This window comes from Phacochoerus africanus, chromosome 2 (genome assembly GCF_016906955.1).
Source record: "Phacochoerus africanus isolate WHEZ1 chromosome 2, ROS_Pafr_v1, whole genome shotgun sequence".
NCBI classification, from domain to species: domain Eukaryota; kingdom Metazoa; phylum Chordata; class Mammalia; order Artiodactyla; family Suidae; genus Phacochoerus; species Phacochoerus africanus.
The window spans coordinates 1,697,711-1,719,204 of record NC_062545.1 but is presented as its reverse complement, the minus strand read 5'-3'; the positions used below and the strand labels follow the sequence as shown (position 1 = coordinate 1,719,204).

Genomic DNA, 21,494 nt, shown 5'->3' with positions numbered 1-21,494 from the left:
CGGTGGTGGGTCTGGAGGGCGATCCTGGGGGAGCCATGCGATGAGCAAAGCTGGCATGTGGGGAGCAGAGGTTCAAGCTCCCTGAAACTCGCATGGGAGACCATAGGAAACTAAGCCAAAAAAAAAAAAAAAAGAACTGGGAGTTCCCATTGGGGCTCAGTAGGTTAAGAACCTGACGTTGTCTCTGTGAGGATGCAGGTTTGATCCCTGGCCTCGCTTAAGGATCCAGCATTGCCTCAAACTATGGCATAGGTTGCAGATGCGGCTTGGATCTGGCATTGCTGTGGCTGTGGTGTAGGCTGGCAGCGGTAGCTCAGATTTGACTCTGGGAACTTCTGTATGCTGCCGGTATGGCCCTAAAAAGAAAGAGAAAAAAAAAAAAGAAATGAACCGTGCTCAGAAGGGTTTTATTAGGGTGAAATAGGTATGATCAGGGAGTGTGCTGGGAAGGTGGGAGAGCTGAACTGGGGAGAGGACGCAGCCAAGATCCCAGTAGGAGGCTGCACTAGTAGGGAGAGCTGCTGGGACTGGGGGGCCAGAACGACATGGGAAATGCAAAAGCAGCAGGAGTCAGGGACGATCTAAGATCAGAGCGACACCCCCCTTGGTCAGGCCTTCAGAGGAGGCGCATGATGGGGCGGGGAGGGCGGGGCAGGGGGACTGGCAGGGAAACAGCGGGAAGGGTGGCTTAGCACGTGGGAGGGGAAGATGAGCACCTGTTCCCCCGCGTCTAGGATACAGAGTTTAAAAATTTACAGCGTATAATGCACCAAACTCATGACAGACTTTGGCAATGAAAGCAATTATAACAACACATTGCCAAAACAAGAACCAGCACATGTGGAGGGGCTGTGGAGAAAAGGGTACCCTCCTGCACTGTTGGTGGGAATGTCAACTGGTACAGCCACTATGGAGAACAGTTTGGAGATACCTTAGACATCTATACATAGACCTTCCATATGACCCCGCAATCCCACTCTTGGGCATCTATCCGGAAAAAACTCTACTTAAAAGAGACACGTGCACCCGCATGTTCATTGCAGCACTATTCACAATAGCCAGGACATGGAAACAACCCAAATGTCCATCGGCAGATGATTGGATTCGGAAGATGTGGTGTATATACACAATGGAATACTACTCAGCCATAAAAAAGAATGACATAATGCCATTTGCAGCAACATGGATGGAGCTAGAGAACCTCATACTGAGTGAAATGAGCCAGAAAGACAAAGACAAATACCATATGATATCACTCATAACTGGAATCTAATATCCAGCACAAATGAACATCTCCTCAGAAAAGAAAATCATGGACGTGGAGAAGAGACTTGTGGCTGCCTGATGGGAGGGGGAGGGAGTGGGAGGGATCGGGAGCTTGGGCTTATCAGACACAACTTAGAATAGATTTACAAGGAGATCCTGCTGAGTAGCATTGAGAACTTTGTCTAGATACTCATGTTGCAACAGAGCAAAGGGTGGGGGAAAAATGTAATTGTAATGTATACATGTAAGGATCACCTGACCCCCTTGCTGTACAGTGGGAAAATAAAAAAAAAAAAAAAAGAAAAAAAGAACCAGCACATGGCTATTCATTACAGGTTCTATGGCCTGAAACCCTCCCAGGCTTAGAGGCTTATGGCAGGGTTCTGAGCAATGGGAGTTCCAATGTCATCTTTTAATAATTCAAAATATGCATAAGAAGTTAAAGTTGAATGATTGTTCTTTTCCCCACATACATAGAAGGTATGAATGTTTGCATATTGAAACAGTTTTTCTGGAGTTTCCTTTTTCTCCTGTACCTATGTAACCCCTGCAGTGCTGGTGTTGGGGTGTAAAGGACGAAGACCTGTGTACCCCCAGGACACTCGCAGAACGCATTTCCCCCCGCCCTCCCCCACTTTAAACTGGACCTTGTCGAGAGCTCCGTAAGGTAGGGAGTGGAGGTAATTGCCACCAAGAAGTTTATTTTTCACTGGAGGGAACTGGGTCTCAGAGAACTGCGAGGGCCCCGTTCACCGTCCTGCAACACGGGTAAGGGCTGGACCTCACACTTGGGAAGTGGCCTCTTTCCCTGAGCTGCTTTCCTGTCCTGCCACCTCTGAGCCCAGACCTAAGACTGATTTCCCCACGCGTTCAGTGAGACAAGGGAACCAGTTTCACTTCGGAGAAGGAAGAGGCGTGACTTCAGATGTGTGACGCTGGAAGTCAGTCTCGAGGTCGGAAAGGACTTAAGCCAGTGATGGTCAGACCTGACCCCCCAGAATCACTGGGGGAGACTCCTGGGCTCACCCTGGTTCTGTTCCGGTGTCTGGGGTTGGGTTGAGGAAACGCGTACGTTCAAAAAGTCCTCTGAAACAGGAGCCCTGAGCTGCAGAGCAGGACTTGAAGGACTTTTTGTTCAAGGGGATCACAGTGTTGGGCAAACCCCGTGTTTCCAAGAGTCCTTATCTTCTGAAGAAACGCCCATGAAACAGTATCACGTCTGGTTTTTGTTTTAAAATAATCCAGGGCTGAGGGCTGAGGCTAGAGGGTACGTGAAGCAGGCTCCTGGGAACTTGGAGTGGGTGGTGCGAGGAGGGGGCTTCTTCTGCCTGTGCCTGTCATCGAAATGGTTCTATAAGAAGGAAGTTGCACAAAGAAAAAGCTCCCCAGGAAATTCTGATGACCACAGACTTTGGGAATCATGGATCTATTCCACCCCGAAGCTCTCATCACCCGGGTTCTCTGTGATGTGTTTCTTCCCTGCATCGTGGCGGCGTTGCTGAAGGGTATTCACATGGGTGTGCCGAAACGAGGAAAGTTTGATAGAGATAGGGCATTTAGGCGCTCCTGCTGTGGCACAGCGGGTTAAGGATCCACCGTTGTCCAAGCTGTGGCTTGGGTCGTAGCTGCAGCTTGGATTCAGTCCCTGGGCCGGGGAATTTCCATATGGCTTGGGTGTGGCCCCCTCTCCAAAAAACATATATGGCATTTAGAGCATAAAGACAGGCAGGAAAGGGATGGACTGGAAGTGTGGGATTAGCACATGCAAACGATTCTATACAGGAGGGTAAACAAGGTCCTGCTGCCGAGCCCAGGGAACTACAGCCCGGGCCCCGGGCTTAGTGGGGATGGAGCAGACCGGGAAGGAGGGTCTGTGTGTGCAACCGCGTCACTGCGCAGCGGAAATTGACCGCTGTACTTCAGCGACAAAAATTAAAACAAAAGAAGAGAAAGGAGTGCGCAATGGCTACAAGTGAGCGTCTGCTCTTCCCAAACCAGGGACCCACCTTCCGGTCCCTTCTTGGATTCTGTTCCTTTCTCTCCAGGTCCGTCCAGTCCCAGGTAACAGGTTGCTCTTCTGCTGACCTGCCCCTACGGTCCACACAGCCGTCCTCAGTGAGGTTCATGTCGAGGGTCAAGTGTCCTCTAAACTCCCGCTTTCTCCTTTTCTCTCGTCCTCACTCGTGTACACTCAGAGCAGATGTGTGTGTGAGGCAGGAGCTTGAGAGCACAGACTTATCGCACCACGGCAACAGAAGCCTCACCCAAGTTGGTCACTTTGCATGGAATTACTGCAAACGTCAACAGCACTTTTGAAAGTTTAAGTTGCACCGCGTTTCCCAAAGCAAACACCTGCAACTGGGCATTTCTGATTTTGGAGATGCTGGTGGACAGAGACGAGATTCAGTCAGGGGGACGTCCTGGACACCCCAGTTCTGGGTTTCCCGCGGACAAGACACCTCTTTGCAGTTGCTTCTCTGGTTTCTCTTATGTTTAGTGCTGGTAAAGCATTCAATAGTACATGTTCCCTTCAGTTGGTGTGCTTGCATTTGCTTAAATACCATTTAATGGGAGTTTGCCTTCAAAAATGTAATGCACTTTCCCAGCAAAATCATATCTATTCTAATCTCAGCATATATTATGTACTATACTTGTATAAAACTTTTTACAGTTATATAAAATACAATGTATTATACATATTATGTGTGTGTGTGTGTGTGTACCCATTTTCTAGCAGAAAAGGGCATAGAACACAGAGAACAATAGCTCATAGGGAGTGCCCGTTGTGGCTTGGTAACGAGCCCAGTTAGTATCCATGAGGATTCAGGTTCAATCTCCGGCTTCGCACAGTGGGTTAAGGATCTGGTGTTGCTGTGACCGTTGTGTAGGCCGGCACCTGTAGCTCTGATGTGACCCCTAGCCTGAGAACTTCCATGTGCTGCAGGAAAAAAAACAAAAAAAGAAAAAGAAGAAAAAGCTGATACATTTGTACTGCTTGTCCTCTTAGGCCTATTAAGTCCCTGAGAGTTTTTCCCCTGATACCTGCTATTTTCTGAGACCTGTAAAAATCGGGGCGGGAGCCAGGCTTGCAACATTTAGTTCATCTCAGAACCTGGTGTCTATAATGTCTCCTGTATTTGTTTTGCTTTTGTTGAACCCCTGGCAGCCAGTGGATCCAGTCCTCCGGTGGCTGCCCAGGAGTTCCACTTCTGTTCTAGGAACCAGGCCCTTCCCTGGCCCCAGCACTAGTGCTGGGTTTGGGATTCTCATCAAGAGAAAAGGGAAAGCCCCCTCCCGGCCGGGACCTGCCCCTACGAGGACTTAGCCCGGGGATCAGGCCATCAGCCATGGTGCTGTGACCCAGAGGGGTGGTTCGTCAGACACCACTGTGTCCCACGCTCTGTGCTTAGTGCTGGGAGACGGACAGAATCTGAAACCAACGAGTCCCGGCCACCAGGGGCCTTGCACCAAAACAAGGGAACATCAAGAGGTTTTTCCACACATTAAAAGGGGAGTGACCCGTGTCCGTGGGTATAATTTTCCCCCTAAGACTTCACACACACACACGCACAACAGAGACCCCATCTGACACACGCGTCCTTTAACACACGAACTCATACAAACAAGCACAGATCCACAGAGACACACACGCAGACATGAACACAGAACTCAGAAACCGTCTGATACACACACACACACACACACACAAGCTATTTTCTTTTCTTTTTTCTCTTTCAGGGCCGTACCTACGGCATATGGAAGTTCCCAGGCAGGGGTCAAATCAGAGCTGCAGCTGCCGGCCTACACCACAGCCCCAGCCATGTGGGATCCGAGCCACATATGTGACCTACACTGAAGCTTGTGGCAACACTGGATCCTTAACTCACTGACGGAGGCCAGGGACCGAACCGCATCGCATCTTCGTGGATACTAGTTGGGTTTGCAACCCCCGAGCCACAATGGGAATTTCCATGGGCTAGTTTCTTTGTATTCAGTGTAAATATCTTACTTATCTGTTTAAGATCTGGCTTTTTTTCCTCCCAGCATTATCTTAGGTTATAAACATCTAGAGAATACGTTTTACCATAGAAGTATTTCTGAGTTAGAACTATATATCTTTTTTAAACAAGTAAGATTAAATTCCTGTTTTTAAGGGCTTTTTCTATCTCTACTTTCTCTGAAATCTTGTTTCCAGAGAATTCTATTTAGGTAACCCCAAACTGAACTAAACATCAGGAATTCTGGAATAGAATAAAGAGGAATTTAAAGACACAGTTCTCCATTTATGCAGTAAAGTAGCACAGACTCTCCTTATTCTTGAAACTTAATCCTCTGTCTTTCTTTTTAAAAACACAATTAACCACACTGACCTTTCTAGCTATGGGTTGGGCAAAGGAAGAGTTTGGTTATTCAACTGTCTAGATTAACTAACTAAATTCATTTAAACTTGCTTAGGCTACTCAGGAAGATAGTCTCTTCTAGAAATTCTCCTTTTTGAACCATTATTATACCTCTTTAATTTTTGCTTAAACACCATCCTCTAAATTGATATATCTAGTAGAAGGGTTTATAAGATGCTTTTCACAGTTACAAGATGGAGTATTTAAAAATTGGGTTAATATACTGAAACATGAAATCTATTGGTGGCTAGAAAATGGCCTACAGGTCACTAAATGTAGTTGGCACAGTTACACACAGTTGATACATTTGTTTCATTTTTTCCTTCTCAGATGGTTGAGCTTCTGATCCTTTCCCTGACATTTTCTGGTCCCAGAGCCTGTGATGGGGCAAGGTTTATTTCATTTGCTTGGTCTCAGAACCTGGTTTTCATAGTATTGCAGAAAATATTTTAAAATTATCGTTTGTTAGTTCTTATATATTTATTCCCATTACATGATACCGCAAGGTTTTAAGTAGACTGAAGTTTTAGAGACCTTTTTTTTTTTTTTTTTTTTAGGGCAGCATCTGTGACACACGGAAGGCCCCAGGCTAAGAGTGGGGGGCGAATCAGAGCTGTAGCTGCCGGCCTATGCCACAGCCACAGCCACGCAGGATCCACGCTGCATCTGCAAACTGCACCACAGCTCACACCAACACTGGATCCTTAGCCCACTGAGCGAGGCCAGGGATTGAACCGAGTCCTCATGGATGTCAGTCAGGGTTGTTAGAGCTGAGCCTCAATGGGACCCCAAGGCTTAGAGATATTTAGAACTATATGTAGGTCAATGCTGACTGTTTTTTTGTTTTTGTTTTTTTGTCTGTAGGGCTACACCTGTGGCATATGGAGGTTCCCAGGCTAGGGGTCTAATCGGAGCTGTTGCCGCTGGCCTACACCACAGCCACAGCATCAGATCCGAGCCGTGTCTGCGACCTACACAACTCGAGGCAACATGGGATCCTTAACCCACTGAACGAGGCCAGGGATCGAACCCGCAACCTCATGGTTCCTAGTCGGATTTGTTTCCGCTGTGCCACGACGGGAACTCCAATGCTGGTTTAAACAGGAGCTCTTCATTTTCTTAACAGCATAACTAAAAATAATACTTTTTAAAAAGAAAACCAGAAGTTAAATATATAAATTGGAAAATCAATTTTAAAAATCTCTTCAACCTCAGCCACTGCAGCTTCGTTCACCTTCAGTTTCGCCTCAGCCCACATCTCAGTTTCTCTGTCTATACGGCAGGGTCGAAATAAATCCCACCTGACTTGATCTTTACACAGCATTTCTGGAAGAGCACTTACACACGATTCCCGAAATGTAGCAGCACTCACGGTGCACTGAGGATAGGAGATGGATAGCATGCCTACTTATTCTTCTCATGTGGTGTCAAAACTAACACACATCTCAGCACATTTTCCTGGGGGCTTGAACAACAACAATTAGCAGAAGAATTTGTTCGCTTGAAAATGTTCGTGGCCTAAATATATACTGGTTCCAAGGCTCTTCATGATTGAAGAATCATCGGGAGCCTATGGATTTCACCTTGCTTTTAAACCTTTGTCAATAAACGAACGTTGGCTGAGAGCTGTTACAAACTGTATACTCCCTACACCACTCACGTGTAACACAAACAGGGGTTTTTAATGAGTCAGAAAAACAGTCATAATTAACACCGACTTAGAGCCTTCTCTGTGTCCTGCATCATAGGGTAGGCATTTCAGGTAGGCTACATATTTTTATTACAAAAATAACACTGCAGGGAGCTCAAGTTTATCGTCCAGCAATATTAAATTTTCCACAGGTACTTGCTCTGGCTATCAGCCATCTAGTTGCCATCTTTGCAAAACTAAATTCTTTGCTCTAAGAGACAAGTCATTCTTGGTAATAGCATCATCAGGAATAAAGCTCTTACTGTTACAATTCAGCTGACACTATGGCTGACAACCCACGTGGCATGTGTGCGACCTAGCTAGACAGTTCTAAGCTGTATGGACAGAGCGACATTCCCCACAACAAACAAACCAACAAATCAACAACAACAACAAAAAACTTGAGTCTCCATAGAAGCACAGGAACTAAAAGCCCTAAAGGAACAGAATGTCAGAACATGGACGTGTCGTTTATACACATATGCTTTTCTGCAAGTCACCACTTTAATTTTGAGAAAGAAGACGAGCTCTATTGAAGAATCCCCCCCCCCGCCCCCCGTGGCACTGGTTCAACACCGCAGGCTTCTCTGCTGAAAAGCCGCCTTATGAAGCTGTACTGCTCTCCGCCGCAGAAACGAGGGCTGAAGACAAAACCCAGCAGGGACGGCACAATTCTCTGGTCTTTCCCAGAAAAGAAGAGATCCAATTGGTGGAGAGAAAAATCATCTCCATGCTGGAAAAGACAGAGTCATGACAAAAATAAAGCGGCTTTGTCAAGGAAGGGCTCACTATTTTCATTGCTTAGCTGTGGTATTTCAAAGATGAAGGCTTTTGGTGACTACGCATCACAAGTAACGTAGGAGACTCGGCCCTACCGGAGCGCGCAACGCATGGAGAAATAGTCTGCTGCTGGCAGGTGTTCTGCAACCAGTATTTTTGGGGGGTGAGGCAATTAAAGAAAAAACACCTCATGAAATAAATACTCCTAAACGGACCAAACTTGCTACGGAAATGAACCTCAGGTCTGCATAGGCACCAGGACACTCGGAGGCTGTCAGGCGGCGGAGGCAGCATCTCCCTGCGCCCAGAGGCGCCTCAAGGGATCCATGGCTGCAACTTTGTGCTGCCTCGAGTCCGTGGGGCGCTCGCGGACACTCTGCAAGGAGACACACGGCGAGGCGGCCTTGCCGACCCGACATTGCGGGAGAAGCACGCGCGGCGCGGGGCCCGGCACCCGGCCGGGGGCGCTGCACGATCCCCAGTCCACACCCGCAGCGATGACGCGCGCTCCTCGGAAGGGACGGACCGGAGCCCGGGCCAGACCGCGGGGTGCGGGGCGGTCGGCACCCCAAGGGGCTCGCCGCGTCCCCTCCCTCCCGCCCTGCCGGCCCGCCCAGCAAGCTCGCCCGAACCCGGTCCGCCGGTCGGACCCAGTAGCGCCCGCCCGAGCCCCGCCCACTGGCCAGACCCAGTTCTGCCCGTCGGAACCCCGCCCACTGGTCGGACCCGTACCGCCTGCCCGAACCTGGTTCCATCTGAACCCCGCCCACCGGTCGGACCCGTACCGCCCGCCCGACCCCGCCCACTGGCCAGACCCAGTTCTGTCGTCGGAACCCCGCCCACCGGTCGGACCCGGTACCGCCCAGCCGAACCTGGTTCCATGCGAACCCGGCCTACCGGTGGGACCCGCACCGCCCGCCCGCACCTGGCTCCATCCGAACCCGGCCCACCGGTCGGACCCGGAACGGCCCTTCGCGACCCAGCCCCGCCCTCGCGCGCCGGCCCGGGCGCCGGCGGCCGGGCGCCTGGCGCGCGGGCGGGCGCAGCAGCACCTAGCGGAGGCCGGAGGTGCGGGCGCGGGCGCGCGGGCGCGGGCGCGCGCACGGCGGGCGGGGCGGCGGCGCGTGCGGGCGGGCGCTCGGGGCGCACACCGGCCGGCGGGCTGACGCGGGGCGGGCCGGCGGCGGCGGCGGCTGAGGCGCGGGGCCGCGGCGGTCGGAGCGGGGCCGGAGGAGGCGGCTGAGGAGCCCGCGGAGCCGAGAGCTGAGGCGGCCGGGCCGGGGCCGCGGAGCCGGCGCGCCGAGCGGGGCGCGGGCAGCCGGGCCGAGGCGGCCGAGCGGCGAGCCGGGCCCACGGAGCCCAGGCGCGCGGCCCCCCGCCCGACCCCGGCCCCCGATCCCGGGCCCCGCGCGGCCGGAGGATGTCGGCGGGCGCCCGCGACGAGGAGCGGCGGAAGCTGGCCGACATCATCCAGCACTGGAACGCCAACCGGCTGGACCTGTTCGAGATCAGCCAGCCCACCGAGGTAGCGCGGCCTCCGCGACGCCCCCCGCGCGGGCCCGGGCGGACGCGGTCACCTGCGCCCCGGCGGCGGCGGCGGCGGCGGGGGGGGGGGGCGCGGGGCGGGGCGGGGCCGGAGCCCGGTGGTCTCCCGCCCGCCGGCCCGGCCCGCGGACCTTTGTCGCTGGGCGAGCGAGCATGTGCCCGCGGCGCTCGGCCGCAGTGGGGGGCCCGGGGGGGCTGCGGGCCGCGAGCGCCAAGTAAATGTCGGCAAAGTTGTTCCAATTGTGCGGGTTTGCCGATAACGCAGCCCGGAATTGAACTCCGGGGGAAAGAAGGTTGCCTCCCATTCGCTGCCTGCGCTCAGGTGGACGGGCGAGCGCCCCTCCCCGCGCCGGCCGTGCGCGCGCCCGCGGCGGCCCGGGCCCCGGGAGGGGAGGGGGCTGGGGGAGGGGGCCGCGGGCAGGGGTGGGGGGCTGGGCGCGGGTGGTGCTGGCCTGAGCCTGGGGCCGGGCCGGGGGGCTGGGCCGGGGGCCCGGGGGGCTGGGCTGGGCAGGGCCGGGGGCTGGGTCGGGGGCTGGCGCGGTGGCCTCGGGCCCCCCGCCGGCGGCGCTGCCCCCGGGGGTGGCTGGTCCTGGGCGTGCTCCTGAGAAAAGGAGGAAATCGCACTTGCTCGAGGCCTGGGACAATGGTAGTTGTTTATAGCAAAGCTGCCGAGAGAGTCCCGAACAGTTGGGAAAAAAAGGGAAAAAACAGGTTTCCTCCCCATCGGCTGGGACGGGAGAGCACTGGGAGCAGCGTGGAGGTGAGGCTCCTGGGGAGACCCGGCAGGCCGATCCTACTGAACGTGCGGGGCTTGCTTCCCTCTCAAGTGGAGTTGGTGCCTGCACGACGTACACCTTACACAGGATTTATGTTCTCTTGGGAAATCATTTTGATAGCACCTATTTCTGACTTGTTCTCATGGGTAACTCAATATATTTACTAAAACGTCAGCTTTTGGACACCAGTCCTGTTTGCAAATTTGAGCTGTCTCATGAAATTTAATCCCTTTTCTGATTAAACCCCAGTTTGTGTTTTGAATAAGGTTGACTTTTACTTTTTGGATGTCTTGATTTTGCCCGTAGTGGCAAAGATTCCATTTCTCCTGCCTTCCTGGGCAAAGCCATTCATCTTAATCCTCGGTGGAATGCTAATGCAAAGTGCTAGGTTCAGGTTGCCAGTTTGAACACTGATAATAAGTTACTCCTGATTCACCACTCATCATCTCTGATGATTTTATGAGTTAGATGCTGGTAAGCACATTAATAATAAGTCGTTAAGTGTTCATTCATAGGCTTATTAGTGCGTCTTTTGAAAGGTGACATGCAGTAATTTAGCCTTCAGGATTATGTTGTCTTTTCAGAATAATGAGTTCATTTTTCGTATCTCTGGTTTAAAAAATTCAGATGTAAAATGTTATTTTGGTACTTAGTTGTTTTGTGTGTTTTTTTTTTTGTTTGTTTGAATGGAACTATTTGTAATTGTTTTTTCAGAGATTTCCCAAGTCTGGTTGATAAAAGAAATTTATTTTTCAGTTTAGTAATAGCTAATTCAGTTTACATTTTGGGGTTTTAAGTTCAGTTGGCATTTAAAAATCCTGAATCAGAAATGGCTTAGAGTTCATTGATTTCATTAAATTCTATTTTTAAACACTCGATTGAAACCTCTATTTTCTTAGATACATGAGTAATTATTGAAATAAAACTGGACTGTTATTCAGAGAGCTCCTTTTCACCTAGTTATTCCATGGGTGAAAAGTTGCTGTGGATACGTGTTGAAGCAAAGCAGGGGTTGAAGGACATTTTTTGAAAATGACTATTTCATTTAGTATAATATGAAATAATTTCTCCCTCCCACTCGGAAAATACGTATATAATATTTTTAGAAATGATTCTCCAGGGTTGTGTCAGAAAGCCTTTCGTAATGAAACAAGTTGTTTTTCTCAAACGTCCGTGTCATTTGTCTTAGCCGTTACGTTGTCCAGTACCTAGTTCACACTTTGCTTTTTGTTTTCTGGAGAACCTTTGCGTGCTGTTAAGTTTGTTGTGGTCTGGGAAATTTAAGCTTTACTTTTAGCACGTATCTTTAATTGTGATGTGGGTTTAAACTCAAGTTAATTCTCTAAGCCAATATATCAAGGCCAGCGGTTTCAATTTCTAGCTACACTTTTTTGTCTGAAATTTTTTAATGTTTGAAAAAAATGAGTTTTTACTCTATTTGTCACAAATCATTTTCCTTAGTTTTTTAAAGGGATTTAAGTGTTATACTGGCCTTTATTATATTTGATAAATGTTGAACAAATTTACTGCAGAATTCAGTTTGTAAGAATACAATTTAAGCATTATATATTTGGATAATCTTTTTTATGTATGTACATAAGTATAGTTGTGGGTGGTTTTCTTTTGATTGCTTTTTTGGGGGGTACAGTGATCAGTATCTATTATCAACTCATATCAGTCATTTGTGGTTGGTGGTTTCAGGCAGCCTTGATAACCACTGATCTGTGGTTTCTGTGCTTAGGAAGATAATAAACTTGGCTTTTTGGGTTACATCCACTTTTAGTGAAAATTAGAATATGATTTAAAATCCCCTTGGTCACGTTTGCTTCGTATTCACCTTTGTGTGTAGAAAAAACAGGGCTTCCAAAGTAAAAGGAAGTTGTGTTTTATCCTTGTGTGTTTTTCAGCCCAGGAAGTTCTGTTTTATCATTGTATGTTTTTCAGTCCCTTCCTCATTTTGGATCCTAGATCCCTTGGAATTGAAAACGAGAGTTGATATTCTTAAAGTTGATATTTTGTCACCAGGAGATTGATGTTAAGCTGAGTTAATATCTTGACAACTGTGGAAAACTATAGCCTATAATACATGACATGCATCCAAGAGCCTTTTAGTCCTGCCTGTCCTTTTTTTTTTTAACTCTTTATTTCTTTTAGGGACTTCTCATTCTTTATTATGGCAGAATGCTGTCGTTAATCTCGTTGCCTCCTCTGAAAAGAGCGCGTCTGGTCACCCGCAGGTCTCTCGTTGTTTTCTGGTCTCCTGTTTAACTTCCTCCACTTGTGGTTATTGGTGTGTCTCTCCCACCCTGATCACGTGACGGCGAGAGCCTCGAGTTTCATCGCTTTATGTCCGTCATGGGGTGCATGCTCGATAAATATTTTGTGCGAAGGATAACTGAGCGTGGCTTCCTTGGGGTACAGCTTTATTCCTGGCAAAGCGGGCTCCATGCTTTTTAAAAACTCAGTGGAATTATCTACTAGGCTATTAAAGACTTATGTTTTCATGTCTACTCTTTTGCATCAAGTTTACACCTGAATGCAAAAACCTTGCTAGGTAGTTGACTAAGTCACTTTATGAGACATTTCTTAAAGTCATTTGTTTTGTTTATTTCTTGTTGAATTCATTGCCTTCTTTTTTTGCATTGATGGGAAAAAACCTGTGTGGACACCCATATATTCTTTATTAGCTGTAAATATGCTGTATTTTACTACTGCACTTAATCTTGAGGAATGATGCGGTGACTCATGTTACCCAGAGGTGTGCGTGAAAAATAACTGGTGGCTTGTCGGCAGAGGTGGAGCAGGACGTCCTGGGTGAGGCGGGCGTCATTGCGCAGCTTAGAGCCAAGTCTGTGTGTGGCTGCTGCTTAGGTTGTAACTGGGCCTTAGCCTGCAGCCTAACTCTGTCTGAAACTCTTTTGAAAGCAGCAGTTGTATGATCGTGCTTTAGAAGATCTTTTTTCTGGTGACTCGTGTGTGATGAGATAGGCGATTGCCAGTGACGTGTTTTTAGTATTTATAGGTGTTTCTGTTTCTTATAGCCTTGAAAAAAAATCGGTTTTCTTTTCCTGGGCGCCGTGGCGAAAGTTTCTCTCTGTGTGGGTGTGTGCTTGGAAGTGTGAAGCAAAGGCCCTGTCCTGCGCTGCTACCTTCAGATGGAACCCCCTCTGCGTGAGCTTCAGCTGGCTCTCCTGTCTGCTCTGCTCCGCGTGGGCTTACTGGGCGTCAGCGTCGCAGTGCCAGGCCTTTCCAGGGCTCTCTTACTTTGACCAGTAAGTAGAAGAAGTGGTTCTTTCATGTTCTTGAGAAAAATCTGATTCACAAAGGATCATGATTAGGTACCAAACTGGTGGGGTACCTAAGAGAAAAGGGTTTAGGGATGTGTCTTTAAGGACTTAATTGAACAGGTAAATTGTGTAAAGCATTAACAGTGGCTAGTTATTATTCTGGTGGCGCAGGTGAATTTGTTTATAAACGGTTCTGTGAGACGTGAACTTGGCTGTGATGTCCAAGTGCTAATAAATAATACGGCAGTTATTTTGATACGAGCCTGCTGTCTTTTAGTCTGCATAACATGGATGTGTGAGTAATATTTATGGAGCATAAAACGAAACTGACCTCTCTTAATCGAAAACTACTTTCAGGGGAGGTAGCGTCTGTTGATTTTTGTCCAGAGCTCTGCCGTTGGTTTCCTGGCTGATTGTATTTAGGACATAGCTGAAGACGCCTAGGGCAGTGATCAAACACATTTGCATTTGTAAGTAGCTACTGGGCAGTGTGGCAAATCCCGCAGACCCCTTCCTCAGGTCTGGACCTGTCCTAGTGTGTTGGTGGATACCGACAGGCTGGCAGGCCTGCCCATTCACTGGTGGCTTCCAGTCGGTGGGGTTGACAGTAGGTGCGGGCCTGTCAGCGGTGGGCATCTTTGTGCGACAGCAGAAGGGTTTCCTCCACAGCTGCAGTCACAGATGGGGTCTGGATAGAGCAGGCTGAGCTGGGGGGCGCGTGGGAATTGGCTTGTCCGTCCCGGGTCATCTGGGCGAGGTTTTGTCCTGGCAGTCAGAAGAATAGGAAACCCCGCTCACCGTCTTGGCGCGCGATGGGCCGCAGCCGTGCCGCGGTGTAATTGAGACAGCGAGGGGCTTCATGGGGGTGAAGTGAGCACACGTGGCAGTGGTTCCCGTGTGAAAGCCAGCCGAGTGTTCCCCCGGTGAGCTGGTTCCAAAAGGTAAGGCTAGTACGAGTTTCATGCTTGCAGTTGTATGTCGTGAGTCGTGAATGACGTTGCCTGGAGGACCCGAGATTGAGTAGTCGACCAGGGCTGGAATACAGCCACATTTCTCAGTTTTTACTCAAAAGAGGTTTAATGTTAAGGAAAATTAAGTTGTGTGGCTTATAGAAAATAAGACATGGGAGTTCCCGTCGTGGCTCAGCAGAAAACCAATCTGACTTGTATCCGTGAGGATGCAGGTTCGATCCCTGGCCTTGCTCAGTGGGTTAAGGATCCTGTGTTGCCATGAGGGCTGTGGTGCAGGTGACAGACGCAGCTCGGATCTGGCATTGCCGTGGCTGTGGTGAAGGCCGGCAGCTGTAGCTCTGATTCGACTCCTCGTCTGGGAGCTTCCATATGCTGTGGGTGTGGCCCTAAAAAGCAAAAAAAAAAAAAAGACATGACCTTCAGTGGCTCTCGTTTGCATTGTCCTGTTTTTAGGCTGAATGCACACAGCAGGCTTTGCCTTCTGAGTGTCCTCGCTGCCTCCTGGTTGGCGTCACCACGTGGGTTCCGTCGTCAGGTCTGACCGCACCGGGACTCGGGTGTGCGCCGGGGCTGCCTCTGGGTGTGTGCGCAGGCCACCGTGCTCACGTTGCTTTTTCCATTTCTCAAGCCCCGAACTTCCCCAGCCTGACGGGCTGGACAGGGCCGTTGTCACAAGGTGTCAGCCATTTTCTTGATGCTTTTAAAGGCATCTTCCTCCTGGGTTGGACGGAAGAGGACGTGTCGCTGTTGTCTGGCTCTGCCGCCGTCTGTGGTGGGACAGCTGGACGGGGACAGGTCTTTCCGAATGAGAGGTCTTGCCTTGCTTCCTAAAGCTCTACCGGAGAGTGTCATTGTTTTTTGTGGCGGAGCAGAGTCTGACCCTGAAAATCAAAGACCCGTGAAAAAAATGCTCATTCATTACTGTTGTTTGACTAGTTTGCTAGTTAACAGCAGTCTAGTTGGTTTTTTTTGTTTGTTTTTACCCAGAATCACAGCTTATAGGTCCTTGTTGCTTAATTTCACATATGTTCTGTTAAAGGAAAATAAGACATTTGTTCTTTGCAAATTTAAACCATTTGTTCCTTTAAAGAATGTATTTTCTCTTGACGCCTTTTTGCTAATAGTGGTACTTTGAGCGATGACCTCCCTGTTACTCTTTTTATCCTCTGATTTTACAGGAGAACCAACACAGTTTCTACCTTGTCATTTCCCTTTGTGCTGCTTGCTGTTGTCAGCTTTCGGTATTGAGACTTGGGGTGGCCGTTTTGACCCCCTCTTGGCCTTGCGTGGGATCTAGTTCCATATGTTCAGTCGAGAAGATGCAGTGGGCGCAGTGGTCATGTTGGACACGGTCAAATGTTTAAAACCACTGTATTCTTAAAACGCATCACTTCCTCTACATTGGGAAGGTGTCTCTCAGATACATTATTTTAGGTGGCTATTGATACTCTTACCTGAATAAATTTCTGACTGCTCCAGACTTCTAGAAAAGTGCTTCTAAAATCTACCATGATTTGGGAGTTCCCGTCATAGCTCAGCCGTAACGGACCCGACTAGTATCCTTGAGGACAAGGGTTCGATCCCTGGCCCCGCTCCATGGGTTAAGTATCCGGCATTGCCATGATCTGTGACGTAGGTCACAGATGCGGCTCGGATCCCACGTTGCTGTGGCTGTGGCGTAGGCCGGCGCAACTGCAGTGAGTCGACCCCTAGCCTGGAAACTTCCGTATGCGGTGGGTGCAGCCCTAAAAAAAGATAAAAATAAATAAAATCTACCATGATTTTACGCACGTTTACGATACACTGTGGTTTTGCGTGAGCTCCTCAGTGTGTTCTCAGGTCATGTTATATCGCATATTTTTCACTTCAGTGAGTTTTTGTGTTGGCAGATACCTGGGGTGATTATTATTATTATTATTATTATTTTTTGCTATTTCTTTGGGCCGCTCCCACGGCATATGGAGGTTCCCAGGCTGGGGGTCGAATCGGAGCTGTAGCCACCGGCCTACGCCAGAGCCACAGCAACGCTGGATCCGAGCCGCGTCTGCAGCCTACACCACAGCTCACGGCAATGCCGGATCCTTAACCCACTGAGCAAGGCCAGGGACCGAACCCGCAACCTCATGGTTCCTAGTCGGATTCGTTAACCACTGCGCCACGACGGGAACTCCTGGGGTGATTATTTTTAAGAGGCGTTGGTGATAAAAGTAAGAACCAGTTCTGTGAAGGTTTCCAGTTTGAGCTGGAGTCCCTTAGGTTCATTTCTGGCCCCAGCTCTCCTTTGGAAGATGCTGTTGAGTGGTTTTCACACCCTGGGGCTGAGACCCGTTTGGCTGCTCTGCGCTTGGCGTGGGTCGTGTGCCCAGGTGCGGCACGGCCCGTCTGGAGAGCAGGGCTTCACTGAGTTGCGCGGAAGTTCCGAGTGTCGATCATGTCTTTAAACAACGCAAAAGCACCACCCTTGTTCATGTCCCCGACGAGAAACGTCGTCGTGGCGGGAAGCTGTCACGCTCAGGCAGCAGTGACGTTGGGTTTTCTGGGATGGTGCTGCCGTCAGGGCTCAGCTTTGCCTCCTGGCAGCCCTGCCGTAGGCGGCGCTTGGAGGTCCCGGCTCTCCTCGTCGTTTCTCAGGGACGGCCTGCCAGGGGTCTAGACCTGAGGGCCAGCGTGTCAGCCGCCCTCCAGGTAGACGTGGCGGCCTGTTCAGCTCACAGTGACACAGCTGCACCAGCACCTGTCCAGCTTTGACAGGTGGCCCAAGGAGGAGCTTTTTTTAAAAAAATTTTCTTATTTAAATTAAATTTTATTATTTGGCCACACCTGAGGCATGGACGTTCCCAGACCAGGGATCGAATCTGAGCTGCAGCGGAAACCTATGCTACAGCTGTGGCAATGCTGGGTCCTTAACCCACTGCGCTGGGCTAGGGATCCAACCATGTGTCAGCAGCCACCCAAGCTGCTGCAGTCAGGTTCTTAACCCACTGCACCACAGTGGGAACTCCCTAAGTAGAATTAGACTTTGGCAAGTAGAATATTGAACAGACATTCTTAAGAGTCCAAGTTTAATACAATCTTTGTTTTTTTCTCTACCCCCCCCCCCTCCTTTTTGGCCTTGGCATGCAGCAGCTTGAGGTGGGATCTCAGTTCCTAGACCAGGGATCGAACCTGGGCGGAAGCAGTGAAAGCACCAAATCCTAACCCCTGGACCACCAAGGAGCTCCCCATCAAAGACATCCAGTGAAACCGCCTCTCCCCCCCTTTTAACTGTGACTGCAGAGCAGTGAAAAGCGCACTGACTGTTAGTACAGTTGAGTGCCGCCCCTGTGGTCTGGGGTCACGTGCCATCGGGTTTCTCCGTCGTTCCTTCTCACCTGCCAGGGTAACTGGTGACACTAGGAAGAGGCTGATATGCCTGAGTATTAGTGTGAAAAGGGTTCTGACCTAGCAGTTGCCCTGAAAGGGTCTGAGGGGACTCCAGGGATTCCCGAATTGCAGTTTGTGAGCTGCTGCCCTGGAGTGTTTAGTGATTGGTTTAAGAGTTTTGGTTTGAGCTGATTTAGGATATAGTCTAAGGTCGGTATTAAAGTCTGCATTCATGGTGTTTTCCAACTAGGGCTGTAAAATGAACAGCTATGCAACATTTAAGATGTTATAGAAAGGTAGATTTCAGCATATACTGTACATAGTATGTATTTGCTCATTTTTATTTGTAAATACCTATTTTAATTTTTAGTCACCAGTAATAAGATGTCAGCATCTTACCTCTTTGTTGTTAGAGGGTGCTGACCACAGCCTAGCCGAAGAGGCAGCTGAGTCACTCGGGCTGTGACCTAGGCCGCTTCCTCCTGGGCCAGTTTCTGGCTCACAGCAGTGGCGTCTGGTATCGCAGGCAGCCGGGGAGGCCGGTGTGTTGTCCGTGTGTTGTCTGACACGGGCTCACGTCTTCTGGCGCTTGTCTGTCCTCCAGCGTGGCTCTAGATTGTGCCAGCCCCTGACTGTGTGAGGGTGTTGTCTGCTGCTCTTTGGGGTTTGCTTGCCCTCAGCGCTAACACACCTCCCGAGCGCGAGACCTGGAGCGCAGACGCTTGGACTCTGAAAGTGGCCATGTACCGGGTGGGGCCTTAAGAGTCCTCGGCAGTGCATGGGTGTATTCCTCCTAAAAGCGCATGTGGTTAAAGAAAATATTAGAATGTCGAGCTGATGTTTAAGGTCAGCAGTGTTTAAGATTGATTTGTCTGCTCAGTGGGAGCTTCTTTGCACCAGGCGTGTTGTGTTCGTTTGCGGGTATAGACGTAGGTTCACTTCGAAGTCTTGGGGACGAGTCCCTTTTTCTGGATAATGTTACTAAATTATTCTGGAGATCCACTGTTTATAACCTCTTAGTGAGACATGTGTGTTAACAGACATCTCGTTTTAATTTACCAGAGTAATTTAAAAAATGCAGGTGAGAAAGCTAAACTGCTGAAGACAGTGAAGTTGTCAAGAATTCCTGTGTGCATCAGCTGAGCCTCTGCCTTTTCAGAGGAGGAGCCTGCCCGGAGCGCCATGGACAGTGTTTTTAATTCGAATTTAGCAAAAGTGGCCTTGCTGAGTTCTTGGTACAGTTAATGTGTTTTTATGCCCAAACTTGCAGGGTTTTTAAGTGATTTTTACTGCCTTCGTGACATCGTTCCTTTGGGAATGTCGAGGACAGTGCAGTGAAGGCCAGTGCATCTCAACAGCGTTAAACACACACAGGATGTTACTTTACGGCCTCATTTTCGAGGTATGTTCTCGAAGTCTTAGGCCTGCAGGAGTTAGTGGATCTGACCTCACTGCGGTGAGGTTCTGCATGATGTCTTTGTTTCTTTCAGTTATGAGAACAACACGCTGGAGTTCCTGCCGGCCGACTGCAGTGGCTTGGGTGGCTGCGGAAGCACGGGTTGGATGCCCAGCCCAGCACAGGGGGTTAAGGATCTGGTATTGCCATAGCTGAGGCTCATGTTCAGTCCCTGGTGCCGGAACTTTCATATGCTGTGAGTGTGGTCATTAGAAAAGAAGAAAAAATAATATGCTTATTTTAGAATATTTGGAAATGCTTGAGGTGTACGTGTATATTTAGTTGTGTTTGGTTATTAGTTATTTGCATTTTAACCAGTGGATCATATTATGTTAGTAATCGCGTTATTAAGATTATTGTCTTATTCAGCCATCTGTCTGTCTGGAATCCAGTTTTCAAAAGCTGCGTGGGTTTATCTGACAGTAATTGTGATTCTCAACGCTTCGTGACGGCGTGGTGTCTTCCGCCTGACGTTCGCGCCAGCGCTTTGCACGCGCCAGCTCCCCTGGTTCTTCCTGCAGTCCTGTGAGGCGGATGCTTGTGCTCGTCTCCTCGTGGGGGAGGAGACCAGACACCGCAAGGTTGAGTGGCTTGCTCAAGGGTTGACGGCCAGTAAGCTGGGGAGCAGAGGTCTGAACCCAGGTAGTGTGGCTCTGGAACCTTCTCTCAGCCGCCGTGAGGGTTTGAAGATTAAGACCACTGCAATGAAAGCTGTGTTTGGAAGTTTTATAGGAAAGTAACTTACAAATAGAACAATTTGGAGCTTTTTAAGGAAGACCCGCAGGCATGATATAATGAAACCTTATGTGCATATGTACGTATGTTTTTGTATATGTGAGTGTGTATATATATTTGACTTTTTAGAACCCTGTCTGTCTCTTATCTTTGAGACAGGTGATTCTGTGGTTGGTAGGTCTGTGTCTCTGTGGTTGATAGGTCTGTGTTTGGTAGTTCTGTGTCTCTGTGGTTGATAGGTCTGTGGTTGGCAGTTTTTGTGGTTGGTAGGTCCGTGGTTAGTAGGTCCGTGGTTGAGTAGGCCCGTGGTTGGTAGGTCCGTGGTTGGTAGTTTTTGTGGTTGGTAGGTCTGTGGTTGGTAGGCATGTGGTTGAGTAGGTCCGTGGTTGGTAGGTCCGTGGTTGGTAGTTTTTGTGGTTGGTAGGCGTGTGGTTGGTAGGCATGTGGTTGGTAGGCATGTGGTTGGTAGGCATATGCGTGTCGATTTTATTTTCTAACTCTATACAGCTGTCAGGTACCATGTGCCTTGTAGAGTAAATGGAAATTTGAGTGTGAAGGGCGATGGTGGGGATTTGGGTAGCTTCCCTGGAGCTTTCCTGCACCTGAAGGAAGGAAGGGTGGGCAAGACCTCAGGGTCCTGGCACTGCTGTGTTCAGACCCTCTTCTGCCAGCAGGGCTGTGGCCTTGAGTCTGGTGGTGGCATGTGGGATCGATCTGGCCACACCCTTTCACCTGGCCCCTTTTTCTCCTGATGCGCTGGGATGGGGCTGGGGGCTGGGGGCTGGGCCCGTTCCTGGTCTCTGCTTAAATTTGGTCTCCTCACTGCCAGTGCTCAGTTGATTTAATTTTGCAAAGTGGCTGTTTACAAATTAACTAGCAATTTTTCCCCCCAGCTGACATTGGAGTTTCACCAGTCTTCTAGAACTAATTCCTTGGTTGTTACTAGTAATTCTAACATCTATTGAGTAAACATTTGCCATTCCCAAACTGGAAGGGAGAATTTCAGACGAAACTGCCGTTTTGAAAAGGGAGCAGTGTAGTGGGCCTTCTGAGATCATACAGGCTTGTCTGCTCCCAAGCCTGTGTTTTCTCTCTGGAAAGAAACAGTAAAGCCTGGAGGACGTTGCTCAGTGGAAGGCTAAGCGTGCTTTCCTTTGTGCATCACGGACTGAGTATGCGGTCATGGGAACCACATGTCAGCATACCTGACTTTGTGATGACAGCA

General features: G+C 49.4%; 1 protein-coding gene and 1 long non-coding RNA gene across 10 annotated transcripts in view; one reads left to right on the top strand and one right to left on the bottom strand.

The window, feature by feature from the left end:
* Positions 1-7,322: 7,322 nt before the first annotated feature.
* Positions 7,323-9,145, bottom strand: LOC125121475 (uncharacterized). Of its 2 annotated transcripts, none has more exons than XR_007133473.1 (2): positions 9,062-9,145; positions 7,323-8,512 (listed from the first exon to the last, which is right to left on the bottom strand). It is a non-coding gene; the product is annotated as an uncharacterized LOC125121475 (long non-coding RNA). The 2 variants fall into 2 exon arrangements; XR_007133474.1 differs by lacking the exon at positions 9,062-9,145 and adding an exon at positions 8,869-8,902.
* A 306-nt stretch (positions 9,146-9,451) lies between these two features.
* AFDN (afadin, adherens junction formation factor) overlaps positions 9,452-21,494 on the top strand; it is a 129,024-nt gene continuing 116,981 nt past the window's right edge. For 5 of the 8 annotated variants that reach the window (XM_047769737.1, XM_047769732.1, XM_047769736.1 and 2 more), the window contains exon 1: positions 9,452-9,661. In XM_047769737.1, the coding sequence (XP_047625693.1) occupies positions 9,557-9,661 (105 nt within the window). In that variant the 5' untranslated portion in view covers positions 9,452-9,556. The remainder of the gene's footprint in view (positions 9,662-21,494) is intronic. The other 3 variants (XM_047769734.1, XM_047769738.1, XM_047769731.1) reach the window with 1 other exon arrangement.